The sequence below is a fragment of the Pleurodeles waltl genome, chromosome 6 (assembly GCF_031143425.1).
Source record: "Pleurodeles waltl isolate 20211129_DDA chromosome 6, aPleWal1.hap1.20221129, whole genome shotgun sequence".
NCBI classification, from domain to species: domain Eukaryota; kingdom Metazoa; phylum Chordata; class Amphibia; order Caudata; family Salamandridae; genus Pleurodeles; species Pleurodeles waltl.
In genome coordinates, this window is record NC_090445.1 from 1530329487 (window position 1) to 1530346916 (window position 17430).

General features: G+C 41.6%; 1 protein-coding gene across 5 annotated transcripts in view; it reads left to right on the plus strand.

Moving 5' to 3' along the window:
- C6H1orf159 (chromosome 6 C1orf159 homolog) overlaps nucleotides 1–17430 on the plus strand; it is a 153302-nt gene that overhangs the window by 85477 nt on the left and 50395 nt on the right. For all 5 annotated transcript variants that reach the window (XR_011205056.1, XM_069241105.1, XM_069241106.1 and 2 more), the window contains 2 exons: nucleotides 13356–13421; nucleotides 15582–15716. Coding sequence is in view for 4 of the 5 variants with exons in the window: in XM_069241105.1 (XP_069097206.1) it covers nucleotides 13356–13421; nucleotides 15582–15716 (201 nt within the window). In the remaining variant the exon portion in view is untranslated. The remainder of the gene's footprint in view (nucleotides 1–13355; nucleotides 13422–15581; nucleotides 15717–17430) is intronic.

Here is a 17430-nt window from a genome sequence, read left to right on the forward strand (position 1 = left end):
GTGGCATGACGATGAGGACGGCCAAGACTTGGTACTCATTGAATGTTCAGATGAGGAGTGCTTGGAATACCTAGAAAATCTCAGAGACATTTTTTTAAAAATCCAAGAAGGTTAGGACCTTTGATGGCCTCCGGTAATCCGTATATACAAAGATTATTCAGCTGATAGTTTAAGTTTTACAATTTCCACCTCAAGAGTAGGGATTTTACTTGCCCCATCCTGTAGATTACTAACAAGCTGCTCTATTTCAATCATCTTATTTCCTATAACAATCCCCTGATCCTCAATCTGCTGAAGCTTCTCATTAGTGACACAGATGAAGGGCTTTAGGCCTCTCACTTCATCATAAATAATGTCTAAAACAGAATTATGAGAGGACAGGATAAGCGACGGAGGATAATTTTTGACACTTTTAGATTTTGTGGTAGATAAGTAGCATTGGCAGATGTTTGAGGGTCTCGTGCCATTTTGATGTAACAAATCGTATGATTTAAATTTTTATTAGCTTATTTGGTCCTTCCCATATAAAAGAGGACACATTGAAACAGAGTGCCAAGAGACAGCGATCAAAAGAACGTCTGGTTGAGCAGATATTAAAATTGGGCAGTAATAAAATAAAAGAAACCTGTGAACTTAATATGCAAATGGGAAATTAGAGCCCATCAACGAATGTCCAGGAAAATACATAAAATCGCTGGCAAAAGTTGTTGGTAAAAGTGTAATACCAAGAGAATGGTTTCCATAGGACAACAGACTTGAGGGAGATTAAAGAGATTCACCACATTTTTCTTTAATAGTAACCTGCAGCTTAAATGGATCATTATATTTAGGAAAGAGTTATTTTTAAACTATTTCCATGGCCACCATGTGTCAATTGCAGCAGGAGGTCTTAGGTGCGCCAGAAAAATGAAATACAGGTGGCTCATTAAAAACAAAATGGTGGCCACTCGTGGGTAGAAAGAGTTCACCACCGCAGCTCTGGGTCAACGTAGGTAATGCTAGTTGAATTGGGGTGCAGAAAACACAAAAAGGCCATAAGCCTTCCAAAGCCACACACAGTTAACATCTGTGGGGCAGGCAAAATGAAAAAAGAAAGCCAAACTGTGCTTCAGTGAGCTAAGTGTAAAAACATCAGGCAGTGCCCTTAAAATGGCCACTATGGAGTCCAGGAACTCACCGCCACAGCATCCCGCACAAAGGGGACTCCATATGTGAAGCTTGCAGTATCCACTCTAGTATAGGACGCCGGAGGAATTGCCAGGTATATCCCATGCAGAGTTGAGACAGCTGGCAACGGCTTTTACGTAAAAGGAAGCGCTGTGTTGTGTCGGAGCTCAAAGGTCCTCTGACATCTTGTTCAGTGTGGAAGCCACACCTCCTGCGCGCTTCATTATAATTGCTTCTTCAGGGGCTTGTAGCTGGTCTATTCAGTAAAGAACATTGACATAGAGCAGCAATAGGATTGTCCCAACAAGATGGTGCAGCACAATTTCATTGATTGTCAAGTTTGTTCAGCACCAACTGTTAGCTGTGATTTCCGTGTTTTTTGTTTTTTATTGTTCTTTTAAAGTTGGACCAATATGGCCCCAACTAAGTGGTCTGTGGCATATGTTTTAACTACAGAGGCAATTAAAATCAAGAGCATTCTGAACGATTGCTTCTCGGAAGGCATTATTCAACCACTTACAGGCTCCATTACATCCTGAAGTCGTGATAAACCTTTTGATCTTTCTGTCGCTCAGAGCGATCAGTGTAGTGATTGTAGTCACATAAGCATAAATGTTTGGTAATCCCCAGTGAAACCTATGAATTCCCACAATATTGCAATTTATGTAAATATTTTTGAGAGGCCACCTTTTTACCAAGGTAGATGTTGCAGCTCTGCCTCACAGGGCAAAGGAGTGACCTCACAGTTGGATTTCTAGAAGGCCTACAGCACGTTTCCGAGATGAATCAATGACTCTTCCAACTAGAGGTAAACACAGCAATCCTGTCTAAGTAGGTAACACAGACTTTGTCCAAAGCACGGTGGACCTGTTTTTACCAGTCTCCACACCGTGGTAGATATGGCATGCAGTCCAAAAAACATTACCTGTACCCGAAAAAGACCTGTTGGGGTGTAAAACGCTATCTTTGCAATAGCACAAGGAGTGGAAGCCATGTTCTAATTCACAATGTCAGATCAAATGTTTTCAGGATCTGGATGCGCCCTAATTTGTTGATAATCTTGTTGGCCCGTGCCATGCATCTGCCTTTGTAATGTCTTTGAGGCCCTGGTAGTAGGTGCTGGTTTTGCAGCTATGCCGACAGGGTTCACACATGACCTCTGGGAAGACTCACTGGTTGCAAGGTCCAGCACCTTAAACTTAGCTTTGTCAGCCATCGCATAGTTATTTAACCTCACAGATACACTGTCCCAAGTTTCAATCTTCATTATGGTGCAGTTGGTCATACCAGTGGTAATGCTGGCAGTTAAGGGGACTACTATGTAGCTGTGCTTTCCCTTCCTCCTGTAACTCCTAAGTTATGGAAAAATGATGCATTTTTTTCACTGAAACAATCGTATTCTCCTTGAAAGAGGTAGGGGAGAGGCCAACTGCTTGAGGCTCTTCACAAGGGTGGCCCTTTGGAGATTCATTAGTGGTCGAATGTCAGCCATGAAAATGTTAGCACTGATCTTTTCATGACCGTGTTTAGCTCTTTCCATTTGTCTGTTAAAACCCTTAGATTTGATGTCTCCTTACTCAACAGCTCTTCGTCTTTGTGAAGGTCTCTCGCTCAATGTACTAATCAATGACGTGTTCAGTCTATTTAGTATTTTAGGCTTTGCCATCATCATGAGAAGGACTTTTTTCATCTCGAGACTCTGCACTCTATCTACCATTTAGTTAATGGAAAATGTCTAGTGGTCTTTCCACCTCTTGTTAATAAATCTGGGGACAACCAAAGGCTAGAAACCCTACTCCCTTAACAGGCATCACCTAATAGGCAATAACTGGGTTGGCTTTGATCAGTGTCTTTCTCAAACCCACCATTAACGCAGCAGTGATTGAGTCACTCAGTCAGAGATAACTTCCTATCATTGGGGGAATCCCCAATCAAGGCCCAGACTACCACTGAGGCAGCCATGCTTTTCATGGCACAATCTTAAAGGTACCACATGACCTGGGCTGCTGCGGACAGTAGATGCTTTTACAGAGAGGCTGTTAGTGAGTCTTAAAGAAATGTTCATCATTTCCATTCAAAAGGTAGCCCTGCCATTAGGAGTATCACTGGGGCTTTAGTCTGGCCTTCTGACCTAAAGAAAATTGGCAATTTGAGATGTATCCTCAGTACCCTTTCATATTTAAAAATATGCTTGACTGTTGAAAATGAGAAAGCACTGTTTTATGGGTCTTTTTCACTCTGGGATGTTCAGCCAAGGGAAACTCGTGGAGCAACAGCACAAGGAAACTGTTGTGACACAGAGCAAACCAGACTCGGTCTGCTTTGCTCCCTTGCTCTAAAGGAGTCTGTCTTCCCAGAAGAAACTGAAGCATTCATGATCTTATACATCAAATGAGGGGATTCCAGCAGTGTGGAACATAGTCCTTGAAGTCCAGTCTTTCTGTGTGGCCCCGGTTCTTTTCCAGGACTTCACTTTTCTTATGTCTTCTCAAATTTGAATCTGTGCCTTCAAGCACTGTTTGGAATTGTTTGCCACCTTAACCTCTGCTGCTAAACTCACATTATGTTTAGCCCACCTGTTCTCTACACCATATGAGAGTGCTGGTTATTAAAACTGCACTTTGTACCCAAGACTTGATTGCTTTCCTAGATGGTTTTCTACCTATGGTTAGCATTCAAGACTTAACCCATGGGAAGTAGTATTAAGCTTTGTATCCAATAAAGTAGCGCACATCGTCATTATAAAGGTTGATACCAAGCATAAGGTACTGCTTTAGAAATACTGCTTTAAGTGCAATGTGTTCAATAATGCAGTAAAAACTGTAAAACATGAAGTTTCTACTCCTTCTGTTGGTGTTATTATTTCATCATATTGTGATTGGATAGCACTGTTGGATTTATGCTACAGTACACAATGTATTTGAAAACCTCTTGTTGATTATTTACTTGACAGTCAATGTTCAGAGTTTCTGTGGTAGAGACAGAGTAGCAAAGAGTGGCCAAATATTGCACTATGGAATAAGGGCCGGACTATAATTGTTTGATGACTGCAGTGTTTTGGAAAGCAGTAGAGGGCATTTTACTGTTGTGATGTAAGCCAGCGCCAAAGTACCTATGCTCCTGTGCTTAAGAGTTTTATTAACATAGTTCTAGATTGTTTTTATCAGAGTCAGGTTTCTTGTGCCTCAGTGACATTCTCTTCTACCGGTACAAAGAGAAAACCCTAAACTCTCACATGTGCAGCTCTCTGTATATTGTCTGCTCTAGTGCTACAGTTCTGTTTTCAAGCTGCAGCATAATGCCCATTGCTACTAGTCTGAGAGCTGACAACTCCTGAAGCTTAATTACTATATTTTCATTATCCTACGCCCTGTGCTACCTGGACTCAACTGCGATAGTGAGGTTTCCATTGTGCTCACCCTGTACTGTTTTTTTTTCCATATGTAATTCTGCTTCTCTGGCTGTTCTTTTTAGTTACTCAAACTTTTGTGTTACACTAACTAGTATTGCCATCACTTTCCTCTGTCCTTTTAATCAGCTCCTCAGCAGCGGATACTCTGCCTTTCTTCCCAGAAGCTCCTGCTGTTGTTTACCACAATGCTATTAGTCAGTCCTTCCCACTCAGCAAAGTGATCTTTCACCCCTTAGGTAAGACGTCATATGCGAAGTGTCAAAAAGATCTCAGACAAAAGTAGTCTGAGAAGTTACCTTAAGCCTCTACCCCGTTGGGTTTTGATTTTTTTCTTACTTATATAACAGTTTTTCAGCACAGACTACCTCTGTCTTCCTGATTGTAGCATTGCAGCATTTCTATGTAGTACTTGAAGTCTGGTTAACAGTCATAGGGAGGACGTGCAGTCTTTTTGTCTTAATTGCAGTCATTCACTGACTTGAACTGTGCGTCATAATGAACACTTTTTCCTGACTCATCGTGACAGCTTTTACCCACAGAATGGCAGCTGGGGGGCCAACCCATCCACTCAGTTAAGTGGCACCTTTTTGTTATATTCAATTGGGTTTAAGTTCAATTTGTTAAAAATTGAATCTGAAATCATTGTAAGAAATATCCCATAATGTTCACTGTGGTATGCTGCAATTGGTAATTATGGATATTCTGAAATATGACCAGGCTGTGTGGCATCTGCTCAGTCCTTCAACCAATAGACTATACATTGCTGCCCACAAGTTCTCATTTGCCTGAAGGGGCCCCATATACTGGGCATGGTCTTATTTATTCATATCATGATAATATTGTAGGGGCCTTGTCCTTGACCACATTCCTTGTCAAGATGCTGCTTCCTGTCTGGCGACAGGGTGACCTGCCCAAACTGGTTTGAATCTGAGGTAAGTACAACACATCTCTTCATATTCCAGTTGTGGATTCAAACCATTACAGCAAGAATGGTGAACAAACCTCTAGTCTAATTGGAATTAAAAAAACAATATGTGCAAAATAGGCTGCAATTTCGATAAACGTTACCTATTAGCCCAGAGTTAAAATGTTCTTCTGTGTCTTGAGATTTTGGGCCACTCTTATTGGAAATTTGGTAAGTCACGAATTCAAAAATGTATCCTGGAACATTTTTCTAATATGTATGTTGAGGAGTGTGGTAAGAGCTGTTGGTTAAACGCACCCACAGGACTGTTTGAAATTGAAAAGGAAGTGTGTATAAAATAAAATAAAATACTATTTCATTAGATGATAAGTATTGGCCCAGAAGTAGAATGTTCTTCCATCTTCTTTAACTTTTTGCCCACTTTTATTAGAAATTTGGTAAACTGGGAATTTAAAAGTGTATCCTGATGGTTAAAACAAGCTACAACAGCTTGTCTGCCAGAACGGATGCCCCTATTATTAAGGGCATCCTGAGGAGGGCCCATCTTTCAGTTAAATGTTTAGGGCAAATACATTGAATGTACAACAAATCTTCAGCACATGACCCTTATAAATGATAAGACCTTGTGACCGTTTGCTGAAGCTAGGGTAAGGTGTGTGCAGCATGGTTGATAGGTGGCCAAAGCGGAATCCCATAAATTCCCTCTTTAGATCTGAGTCTGTCTGTGATCAAATAGCTCTGTGTCTTGAGAGTTGTGAGGTGATTTAGAACCATCCACCCTTGAGACCTTCATGTTGAGAAGGGGGGGCATAGCTTCATTTACTATCTGCTTCCCTGTTAAATTATTAATTACTTGTTTAAAAGCTACAAGACAGATGCTACAATCCCAAAATGAATATGCCAAGTAAGTTGGAGCAGGGGTGCTTTGACACCTCAATTTTTCTAGCCCACAGGTTTTGCTTAGGGTATCATTTGTTGTCGATTTTAGTTTCTGCCAGGTTTTCAAGTAGGCCCCAATTCTAGCGATTGTTTTGTCCAGTTCCAATTCCAGTCATAATTGGGTGGGAGAGGCATTATGTGGTAAACTGAACTTAAGGGTTTTTGAGATGATTGCATCAAGAGCAGCAGCATCCCTCCCATGAACGGCTTCACTGCCATATGTTAAAGATGGTAGCAGTTTGGCAGCGACAAGCTTTAGCAGTGGCTCAAAACTAAGACTGAGCCATGGGTCTTTTTAAAGTTTGAAAAGCTACTGTTAAGTTACTGCTTTTCCATTGTAGCACATGTTTATGTTGTTAAAAGGCTCCTCGGTCACCGAATAGAACATCTAGGTATTTGTACTCACTAGCATATTCTAGCTTTAGGTTGTGTGAGTACCCATGAGATATGGGCTGCCTGCTACTTTTTTATTACCATGGACTTGATTTCTTTAATGATTGTTTGCCAAGCAGTTTACTGTTGTGTATCTTGAGAGTTCATAATTATGGATTAGAACCAGACTCACCATAACTTGGCAATAGTTGCCTTTGTATGGAGTGTTGGAGAAAGTAAGCCCTACTGAGGCATGCATAGTAAATTGGAGGGGGGTAGCTATCGCAAGTCTATAGTGCCTAAGCATGGCACCCCACTTTCATGTTACTAAACAAAAATGGGGGACCACCAACATGGCATCCTCTTATTCATTATGTGCCCCACAACTATGCTATTCGTACATAGCTCCACAACTAAATATCTCACACCCTGGATTTGGTGGGGGATGTTCAGTAACTGCAAACCAAGGAGGGCCAGAAGGCTATCCAACTTGGGCCACAGTTAAAAAGGCCTGAAATCCATAAGTATATAATCATATATTGCCAGCACTTTGAGAAGGCCTCTTCTGCAGAGATCAGTACTTTGCTGGTAGGTAACCAACTTACAAAATGATGTATTGCGCCTACCAGGGGCCTGGGAGTGCAGTCTTGTGCAGCAACCATATGGGGCACATGAGAACTGAGGAACTTGGGGGAGAGTGACAGTGTTACTGTGTGGTGGAATCACACCCCTACAGCTGGTGTGCCACCCAGGACTGCTCACTACCCCTGATGGCTGGCTTGCCCTCATTCTTTGGTCTGCCTGTGTAGGTCTTTAATTAGCTTGCTGTTTGGTCAGTCTGCATAGGTCTTTGGTTCTATGAATCTTTTCTGTGATCTTGATTGATTGTGATGCTCGTCTTACATTCCCATTCTACAGATAGGTAATTCAAGTCAGGTTCCATCAGGTGTTTGTGCAGCTTGATCCGAGCTTGGTGTAGCTCAGTGGGTAGCACACAAGTCTAAGATAATTTTCTTCAGGTTTGTGCAGGTCATCAAGGTGTAGCTCTTCCTAAAGATATTAATTTCAAATTTTTTGCAGCCAGCCTTTGGGGATGGAGGAATTTTCGCAGACTCCTACCCTTGCCAATTCAATTCCTTCTATGGTGAAACAGGATGCAGAATAGCTTCTAGGGTAAGGAAGCCTAATCCATAAAGCTGGCTACTTGTTAGGGCAGTCACATATCTGTGAGCATACAATGATAGCCAGGTCCTTTAGGGCTGATTCTTATGGGTATGGCAGAATTATACAAGCATACATTCCTTGATAAGGGATGCCGTTCATATTTTAGCCCAGTTTTACCATGCAGTCTTGAAGATCCTTGGACAGTCTCCCAAAAAGCAAGGAAAAAACTATTCCATTGATATGTGTTGTGTGAGTACGTTTGGTGTTCCCCAGTCAACTAGAGATTGGTGCTTGGCTGTCAACTATGTGGAACTCAAACATAAGGGTGCTAGGAGGTCAGAAAGCACCAGGTGAAAATGAGTAGCAAAACTTTTCCACGTTAATCTTCAAAACAAAGGATGGGTGAAGCTGTGACATACAGCTCCAAACTTCTGTCCTTAAAGGCAAATACTTTAGAATCCATAGGCTTGTTCCTGACCTTGAGCAGTGCTCCATTATCCCATTCAGACCTTGAGCATGTTCAGACCCTGAATACATTAGTCTATTTGGTTCTTAGATGAGATACTCAGGAGGTTTGTTATGGGCATGTTAAGTCTGTAAAGCAGCACTATTTGAGATTAATCTCTGCCCCAGAAGTAACTCTTAGCACATATTCCATTTCTGAAGCCTCTTGTGAGTTATTTCGCTATACATAAAAAATATACTGCAGTACATTAGGTCACATCTGATAACGCAGCTGTAAACCAAAGTATTTGTCACTTCTTTTCAAATAAATCCACATACAGTAAGGTTCACGTAGGATTCTGCTCACGCCTAATACTTATGACTGGTGCTCATATTACAGTATGCTTCTACTGTTACGTTACGTTATTGATATGTATATGTTACGTTATTGATAGTCAAACCTTGTCAGATTGGTTTCTCATACATGGATTGTATTCAGAGTGCAGTCATTTGTGTGTGTGGGTGTGTGTGTATATATATATATATATATATTTTTTTTTTTTCTTTTTAAACATGCTTTCCTAATGCTTTTGTCAGAACTCTAATGTGAGCCTGATCCTCACATGCCTATAGATCAACGAAACCTGACCCCAAAAGGTCTGCCCAGAGTCTTGCTTTTGTTCAACAGGGATGTCAAAATAAACAGACTTCACATGTTTGAATGCAACTATGGACGGCTGCACTAAAATAAAAAGGTGGTCATGTTCTTGGGAAAACCAGACGACACTTAAGCCATAAATGCTGAATTAAGAGCTTTAATAATAAAATACACATCAGCGCTTGCCAAAATTGCTGCGTCATAACCACTATAAGAGGGGCACATTGGGGTGAGACTCAATTTCTCAGCAAGTAGACATTTTGAAACAATAACGTGGCTTGAACCACCGAGACGCATATGGGTGACAGAGATACTGATTCTTCTCTCCGGTTTTGGATATATAGATATAGCACTGTTAGAAATTGGATCTTTGGTTGGCAGTCAGGTTACCTCTGTCCAAGCAAGGACCCTCACTCTAGTCAGGGTAAGTCACACGCAATCCAAATTATCCTGTGCCCACCCTCTTGTAGCTTGGCACTGAGGCTTAACTTAGAAGGCAATGTGTAAAGTACTTGTGCAATGAACCATACAATAGCACCACAAAAATACACCACACAGTGTTTAGAAAAATATATAATATTTATCTGGATAAATGTAGGTCAAAACGATCAAATATGCAATAAGTAAATTTAGAGATATTACAGTAAAGTGATATAAAGTGTCTTAAGTCTTTTAAAAGCAAACAAAGTCTCTTTCAAGCGCAAAGTACCTGGTTTGCGTGAAAAATCTCCACAAACGGCTGCAGAGGAGGAGATGCGTGGAAACAAATGCGTGTGCGTTGATTTCTTGGGCAGCACACGGCAATGCGTCGTTTAGTTTTCATGCAGGGACAGCTGTGCGTCGATTTCCGGCACTTGGTTGTGAATCCTTTTCGGGTTGCGGGGTTTTCAGCCGCCCCAGGGACGATGCGTGGATTTCCGGGGCTGCTAGGATGAATTCAGAGGAGCTGCGTCGATCCAGTTGGCGTTGCGTAGAATTTTCCACTGCATGGCAGGCGCTGCGTCGATTTCTATCTGGAAGTCTCGCTGCGTCATACCGGATCAGCTGTGCGTCGATCCGGTGAGGCTGTGCGTCGAATTTCCGGTCGCTACGCTGGCGCTGCGTCAATCTTCTCACTGCGAAGTCGGGCTGCGTTGTTCTGGATCGGCGTGCAGGCTGTGTCGTTTCTGTCTGGCTGTGCGACGATTTTCGCCGCACAATGAGTCCTTCTTGCAGAGATGAAGTATTTTTGGTTCTGAGACTAAAGGGAACAGGAGGAAAGCTGTATCCAAGCCTTTGGAGAGCACTTCTTCACCAAAGCCAGAGAGCAGCAAGGCAGCAGTCCTTCACAGAAAGCAGACAGGTGAGTCCTTTGAGCAGCCAGGCAGGTCTTCTTGGCAGGATGCAGGTTCAGGTTCTCTTCTCCAGGAAGTGTCTTGAAGTGTCTGAGTTGGTAAGGGCAGAGGCCCTGTTTTTATACCCAAATGTGCTTTTGAAGTGGGGGGGGGACTTCAAAGAGTGGCTTAGAAGTGCACCAGGTCCCCTTTCAGTTCAATCCTGCCTGCCAGGGTCCCAGTAGGGGGTGTGCCCAGGAAGACCCATTCAAAATGCATATGTATGCAAGTGAGACTGAGTATCTTGTGTTTGGGGTATGTCTGGGTGAATGCACAAGGAGCTGTCACCTATACCCAGCCAGACGTGGATTGTAAGGCACAGAAAGATTTAAGTGCAGAGAAATGCTCACTTTCTAAAAGTGGCAGTTCTAAAATAATAATATAAAGTCCAACTTCACCAGTCAGCAGGATTTTGTATCACCATTCTGGCCATACTAAACATGAGCTTCCTACTCCTTTCAGATCTGCATCTACCACTCAAGCAATGCATGAAGGCAGCCCCAATGTTAGCCTATGAAGGGAGCAGGCCTCACAGCAGTGTAAAATCTAATTTAGGAGTTTTACACTACCAGGACATGTAAACTACATGGGCACATGTCATTTTGCCTACGCAGCGGCCTTCCCTAGGGGTTGCCCAGGGCACACCTTAAGTGTGACTTGTATGTAGAAAAAGGGGAGTTTTAGGCTTGGCAAGTACTTTTAAATACCAAGTCGAATTGGCAGTGAAACTGCTCACACAGGTCTTGCAATGGCAGGCTTGAGACAAGGTTAAGGGGCTACTTAAGTGGGTGGCACAATCAGTGCTGCAGGCCCACTAGTAGCTTTTAATCTACAGGCCCTGGGCACATATAGTGCACTCTAGGGACTTATAAGTAAATTAAATAGCCCATTTGGGTATGATCCAATGTTACCATTTTTAAAGGGAGAGAGCAAATGCACTTTAGCACTGGTTAGCAGTGGTAAAAAGTGCAGAGTCTAAAAACCAGCAAAAACAGTATCTCAAAAGTGGAGGGATGCAGGCAAAAAGTTAGGGGTGACCACCCTAAGGCTGTCAGGTCTAACAAGCACCTTTTGCATCCCCTCTTCCACTTTCTCTCTCCTCATTTCGCCTTAGAGGTACACTGTGGCAAAAGTGTCCACTTTACATTCTGGCTTTCAGAGACAAGTGGAACACATGTTCTTGTATGTTGTGGTCATGAGATCATGAGCATTCTGCATTAGGAAGGACACCAAACGATGGATGCAACTGTCTCTCTTCTGCATACCTTTTTTCTATGCCCAATACTCTCTACTGCTCCACCAGGAATCATTGGCATGTAAACCGAAGCATGACCAAGTGGACATTTGTGCACTGGCATTAAGCCCAGAGCTCTTGGCTTTGTCAGTGCCTGTTTGTTTCTGAATTAATTCTTACAACATCCTGCTGTTTAGAAAGAAACAATGTTTCCGTTGAATCTGGCACGCCAAAGTATATTTGTTGGGTTTGGGAGCACTTTTTAGACTGTACACATGGGAAATGGAATATGTCCGCAGGTAAATCTTAACACGGGCTTTGCCCAGGTAGAATAATAACTAGATCAGTATCTGTAAGGGTACATATATTTATGATGAGTTATATTTTTTTGAAGTTCATGACCCATGAAGAGTACTCTCTAATTTGATAGTCCACGGATTTCCAGAGCATTGCTGAACAAGCATTGGCAAAGCCAGTAGATCTCAAATGTAGACCTGTTGGCTTTGCCAGTGTCCTGTGTGGCTGGGGACCATCAGCAAGACACACGGCAACATGGCCAAAAGTTTTTAAAAAAATGATGCCAATATGTAGCTGCATCATTTTGTAGGCATGCATGTGTGATGACGGGTGCTTGCATAATTCATTACACATAATTGCTTACAAAGTGGCAAATCTCAAACATTGTAGTGAAAGTTTTATTTGCACTTTTTATTTTTTAGGAGGAGGAGGACCTGGCAGCAGTTTTCTGAATGGCACTACCCTCCCCCCATTCCTCAGAAAAAAATGCAAAAAGACAGGAGTAGGGGACAATGTAGGAGTGTTGGGAGTGACGCAGTGGGGACTAGACAGGATAAGTGGAAAATCCGAACACAGGGGAGAGCAACATGAGGACCATGGGAGAAGCACAGGAACAAGAAGTCATCATGAAACGTGGAGGGAGCCATGGAGCAGCACATGAGAGTATGCCACGTAGTGCTTGGAGATGGGGACGCAAATAAGGGAGATTCCTGGAAAACACATGCACTCTATGAAGTGCTAAATAAAAGAAAATAATATATATTTTTATTTAAAGTGAGCAGTGGATGGATATAAGCTAAGCAATCTGAGGAATAGTGAAGAGGCTGTGCCCCATGGGAGGCGACACACAAGATGGACAAGCTGGGACAAGTAAATATTTCAAATTAGAAGCATGCAATGCGTGACAGTGAAAGCAACCCGTGGCAAGCAGTGTGTGGGGCCATAAGACCCTGTAAGTTCTTGGTAAACCCACAGTAGGTGTTTTGCAACCAGAAAGCTTATACTGCCTGGTAGCGTCAGAATAAAAACATGTATCTGTCTTCATCAGTTTAGTCTTGTGAGTCGAGGTTTCGAGTTCTGTTTGAATATAATGATGCAAGCCTGCTTTATTCAGACATTAGTTTTTATATTGTGATCTTAGGATAAAATGAGTACTCAGAGAATGAAAAGCTTTGGAATCCTTTTGAACTACTAGAAGAAATGATATTATAGTTGAATGTAGAGGGGCAAGTAGAGAGAAAGTGCTTAATTTGGTAATTATTGTGAAGGGTAGCGTAAAGTCGTGTGTAATAATGTATACAATGGAAAGTTGCGTTGTATTCTTTAGTAGCTGTAAATAATGTACTTTATTTCATATTTTTGTTCTGCAGCCAGTGGACGAGTGTCTGAGTTGCACATAAACACTAGCACGACTGCCCCTGGCGTGCACAGTATAGGTGAGTGTCTTTTGTTATTGTGTACGTAAGCTGCTGTCCTACTAAGTTCAATGCCAGGGTCAGGTCAGAGTTTAGGATAGTTCGGAAAAGATCTGCACTTTATAATTCATTATGTTGTTGTGTACAGGTGTTTTTTTTATTCCTTTAATGTCTTTGACTTCTTTCACATTGCATGTCTTTTTTGTTTAGGTAGGTAGTTGTAGAAACCCTTATTTTTGTTGGACCTGTAAGGATGTATAAAGGTAGTTAGTGAGGGCTGGGAAGAAGTGTTATAGAGATAGTGTAAGAACTTGCTGTATTTGTATTGACAACTTATTTTTCTTTTTTTTCTTTTTTAAGATGTTTCAGGTATTTGTTTGGCTGCAGTTGGAAAATGAATTTCGTTCTGTGCTCAAATGCTGTTTGATGTAATATTAAACCATGCTTGCTCTGTTCTTCACTTGCTGCAAAGTTTGTTTCTGGTTACGTGAAGCTCTTAAAAATCTGTAACTGCAATGTGGCACGCACAGTGGCAGTCTATAGGTAAAACACAAATGTCCCAACTTTGGTTTATTTGTTTCCTACATCTCCATTACAGACGTTTGATTTGTCTAATAACAGAAATTAGTCTCTAAAGTCTTTTATAGGTAATGGGAACATGGGGTATGGTTTAGGTACTCTAGTCTCCTAACTTAGTGTTGTTTTTTTACTTTGTAAGTTATTGGTACCTGCCACTTTACTAAATTACCTGATCATTTAGGGAGAGAATAAGTCGAACTTGTTGTCAGTGTTTGTTTTTCACCATCATAGAGTGCTTTCCAGATTCTAAAAAACCTTTGGCAGAGGGATCTTGAAAATGAAAGGCGAGACAGAGAGCTTTAGTTATTCTTCTTAGTTTTATTTTTTTCTCAGGCTACCATTGTGTTGTGGAAGGAAGCATTATTAGTTAACACAAAATATTATAAGAGTGATTATAATAGGGTTAGGTTGATAAGATGGCTTTGCAAGGTAAGCACTTTCTGTTGACATCTTTTCAAATCCTGGTAAAGCCAACTCAGCTTTTTAGTCAGAGGTCAATTGAGTACCATTACATTGGGTAATAGTGACACTTGTTATTTCCATTACACTAAAAGTGCAGAAGCTTTGGGACGGAACACTATAGAGACATGTTATGAGGCTGTACCCTATGCAGACTGGATGAGGACTGTGTTCAGTCTTATTTTGGAGTTTCCAAACTACCGTAAAAGTTGCAGATATTGAGGAAGATTGGGTGATAGATAGCAATGAGCTTAGATTGGTCAGAGAGACAAACTGAGGATGAGAATACTGACACAGAACCTCTAATAATTGAGCGATGTGTTGAAATGTAAGAGACACAGAGCTCAAAATAAATAACAAGAAAGGGTGAGAATGAGCAGACTCCAAAATGGAGAAACCAAGAGAAAGGGAAGACCATGTAGTGAGTGGAGGGCCTGGGTGAGTAGGAGATGGAGGCAAACTTAGTTTCTATCTTTAACCAGACCTTTCTAGGTAGCACCGTCTAAAGGACAAAAAAGGAGGGTATGCATACCTACTTGGTCTTGGCTTGAGTCCAGGGCCATCAGAAGCATAAACATTCATCTGGTGACAGTGGTCACACATCTCAGTGTTACGCCCCTAGATGCTAACACACTTTTGGTTGCCTCTCAGAACAGGTCAGGTCTGCAATCTCTCCTCCATGGAGCCAAGTGCCAGATAAAGTGGACACAGAAAGTTTTAGCATGTGTATGTGTTATTGCTGCAATGTGGACAAGTGTGCTGTATTTCCCTCATGTTGATGATGTCAAGCATTTTCGAGTTTAGCTTCTTGGGTCACTTTCGGGGTGAGAGACAGAAAGGCAAGGATAAAAAACCTGCACAGTACAAGATGAATAATGGGCCAAGTTTAATTTTAAGATGACGGGAATTCTGTTTTTGTTTTCCCCAAAACAACTACATCTCTAATTGAAAGCTTTCTCAAAGATTTGATCATTCTTGAAAATAAATTGTCATGACTGATTAGAGAGATTTCTGATTAAGAATATGTGTTTGTATACAGGTTGTCCTGTATTAGACTTGTTTTCTATACCAAACATTCCTTATTGGTACTTAGGTTTAATAACCCTGACTGGTAAATTCATGTGTTATTTCTCTTCTGCCCAGGGAGTCCTGAGGTGGCAGTCTCTCTTCTTCTAGGCACCCTTTTCATCAGCCTCTTCCTAATACTGTCTGTGGCATCTTTCTTCTATCTCAAGCGTGCCAATAGGCTACCAGATGTTTTCTACAGAAAGAACAAAGGTATGAACTTCTAATACAAACCAGTCACTCTTAGAACATGTATTTATAATATTTGAATGTGATATTAAATTCGGTAGATAGAAAAACACCTTTCATCCCACTGGAGCCAATGTCACAAATTTACTGTTGGAAGGTTTTAGTCCATAGATATCTGGGATCAGCTAAGGACAGAGGGCACAATGCTACTTTTTAGATAGACCAGTGCTTGTATGTAAATAAATACCAGTTTGGGCATAGCACTTCAAAGGTATGTAAGTTGGTGCAGGGCTTGATGATTTAGGCCAGAGAGTCAACGCTCTCCAATTCTAATTCATACTTTGGTAACCTTACTCTTGCTTTACAAAGCTGGTGTGTCAGTTTATCAGGGTCTTAAAATAAAGAGTTTGCTTAGGGTCAGTGCTTAATTTGTGCCAGTGATTGCAGGTGGGTAGCACTGGGACTTGTATTCTGAGACCAGAACTTACTTTTCTCCATCAGACTTTGACCCATAGCAAGAGACGGAAACAAGAAAGGGAGGAAAACAGTCACAAAAAGAGGAAGTCAATCAAAAAGAGCCTATAAGAGAGTGAACAGTCAGGAAGTTAAAGGTGGTGGAAGAACGAAAAATTAAGTAGAATGAAAACCAGGCAGTGTCCGTATCTGGCACCCTTGCATTCTATGTGGCTATTGGTGGGCTTGTAAGAGAAACTTTGATGCCCAGCACTTTTTTTTATAGAAATGATATGGATTTTATAATGTTGCTTACAACTGTTTTGTTCTCTTTCAATATTTGGATTTGCCTGAGTGAAGCAAATTGTAAACTTAACCTTAACATGTGATGTAAGTTGAGGATTTTTGTGCTCCTCTTGTCAAAAAACCTATTTGTGCTTTTGTGCTTCACCTCTCAAACTGTTTCTGCAACAGTAGTAATCCAAGCATGTACCCTATTTTCATGAACTAAAAGTGTTTGAAATGCCGTACAGTTGCTTCTATTTTCTGAGTGTCTTCTTTATTGCAAGGGCTTCCAAAATACTTTTTCTCAAGGAATCCGGATGTTTCGTCATTTTTTACAGTGGTCAACATACAAGCATGTCTGGTACAATGTATGTTGCTGCATCACACTTTGTTGATTATCAGAAGAGACCATCTCATTATGTAATCCACCCGGAGGGACTCCCTAAAATGGTGAATTTATTTCCGTCTAACACTTATAAGTAATCCTCTCAATGAAGGTTTCATGTCCATTCACATACGGCAACATAAATAAGACATTTGAGCTTTCCCAAAGTATTAAAAAAGTCCCCTATATTACTTTAACCATTGGTTACAGCACATTGTTGTAGGTCGCTCCCCCTGCCGCTGCAGCTCCTCCAAGTTCCCGAGTTCCTGTGTTCCTGAGACCCACCTAACTGTAAGTACCCCCCTCCTCCCAGCCCCTCGCCCTGCCCCGCGCCACTCACCTTCTCTCCTGCTCCTGCTTCTTTTCCTCCTCTCTGTCTCTTCCTCCTCGCTCCCCCTCTGCAATCTTCTTCTGTGTTCTTCTGTTCTTCCCTTCTGTTCTTCTGTTCTTCCCTTCTGTTCTTCTGTTCTTCCCTTCTGTTCTTCTGTGTTCTTCCGGTCTTCTGTGTTCTTCTTCTCTGTTCTTCTCTGTGCTTCTGTGTTCTTCTTCTCGGTTCTTCTGTGTTCTTCTGTGTTCTTCTCTGTTCTTCTCTGTTCTTCTCTGTTCTTCTCTGTT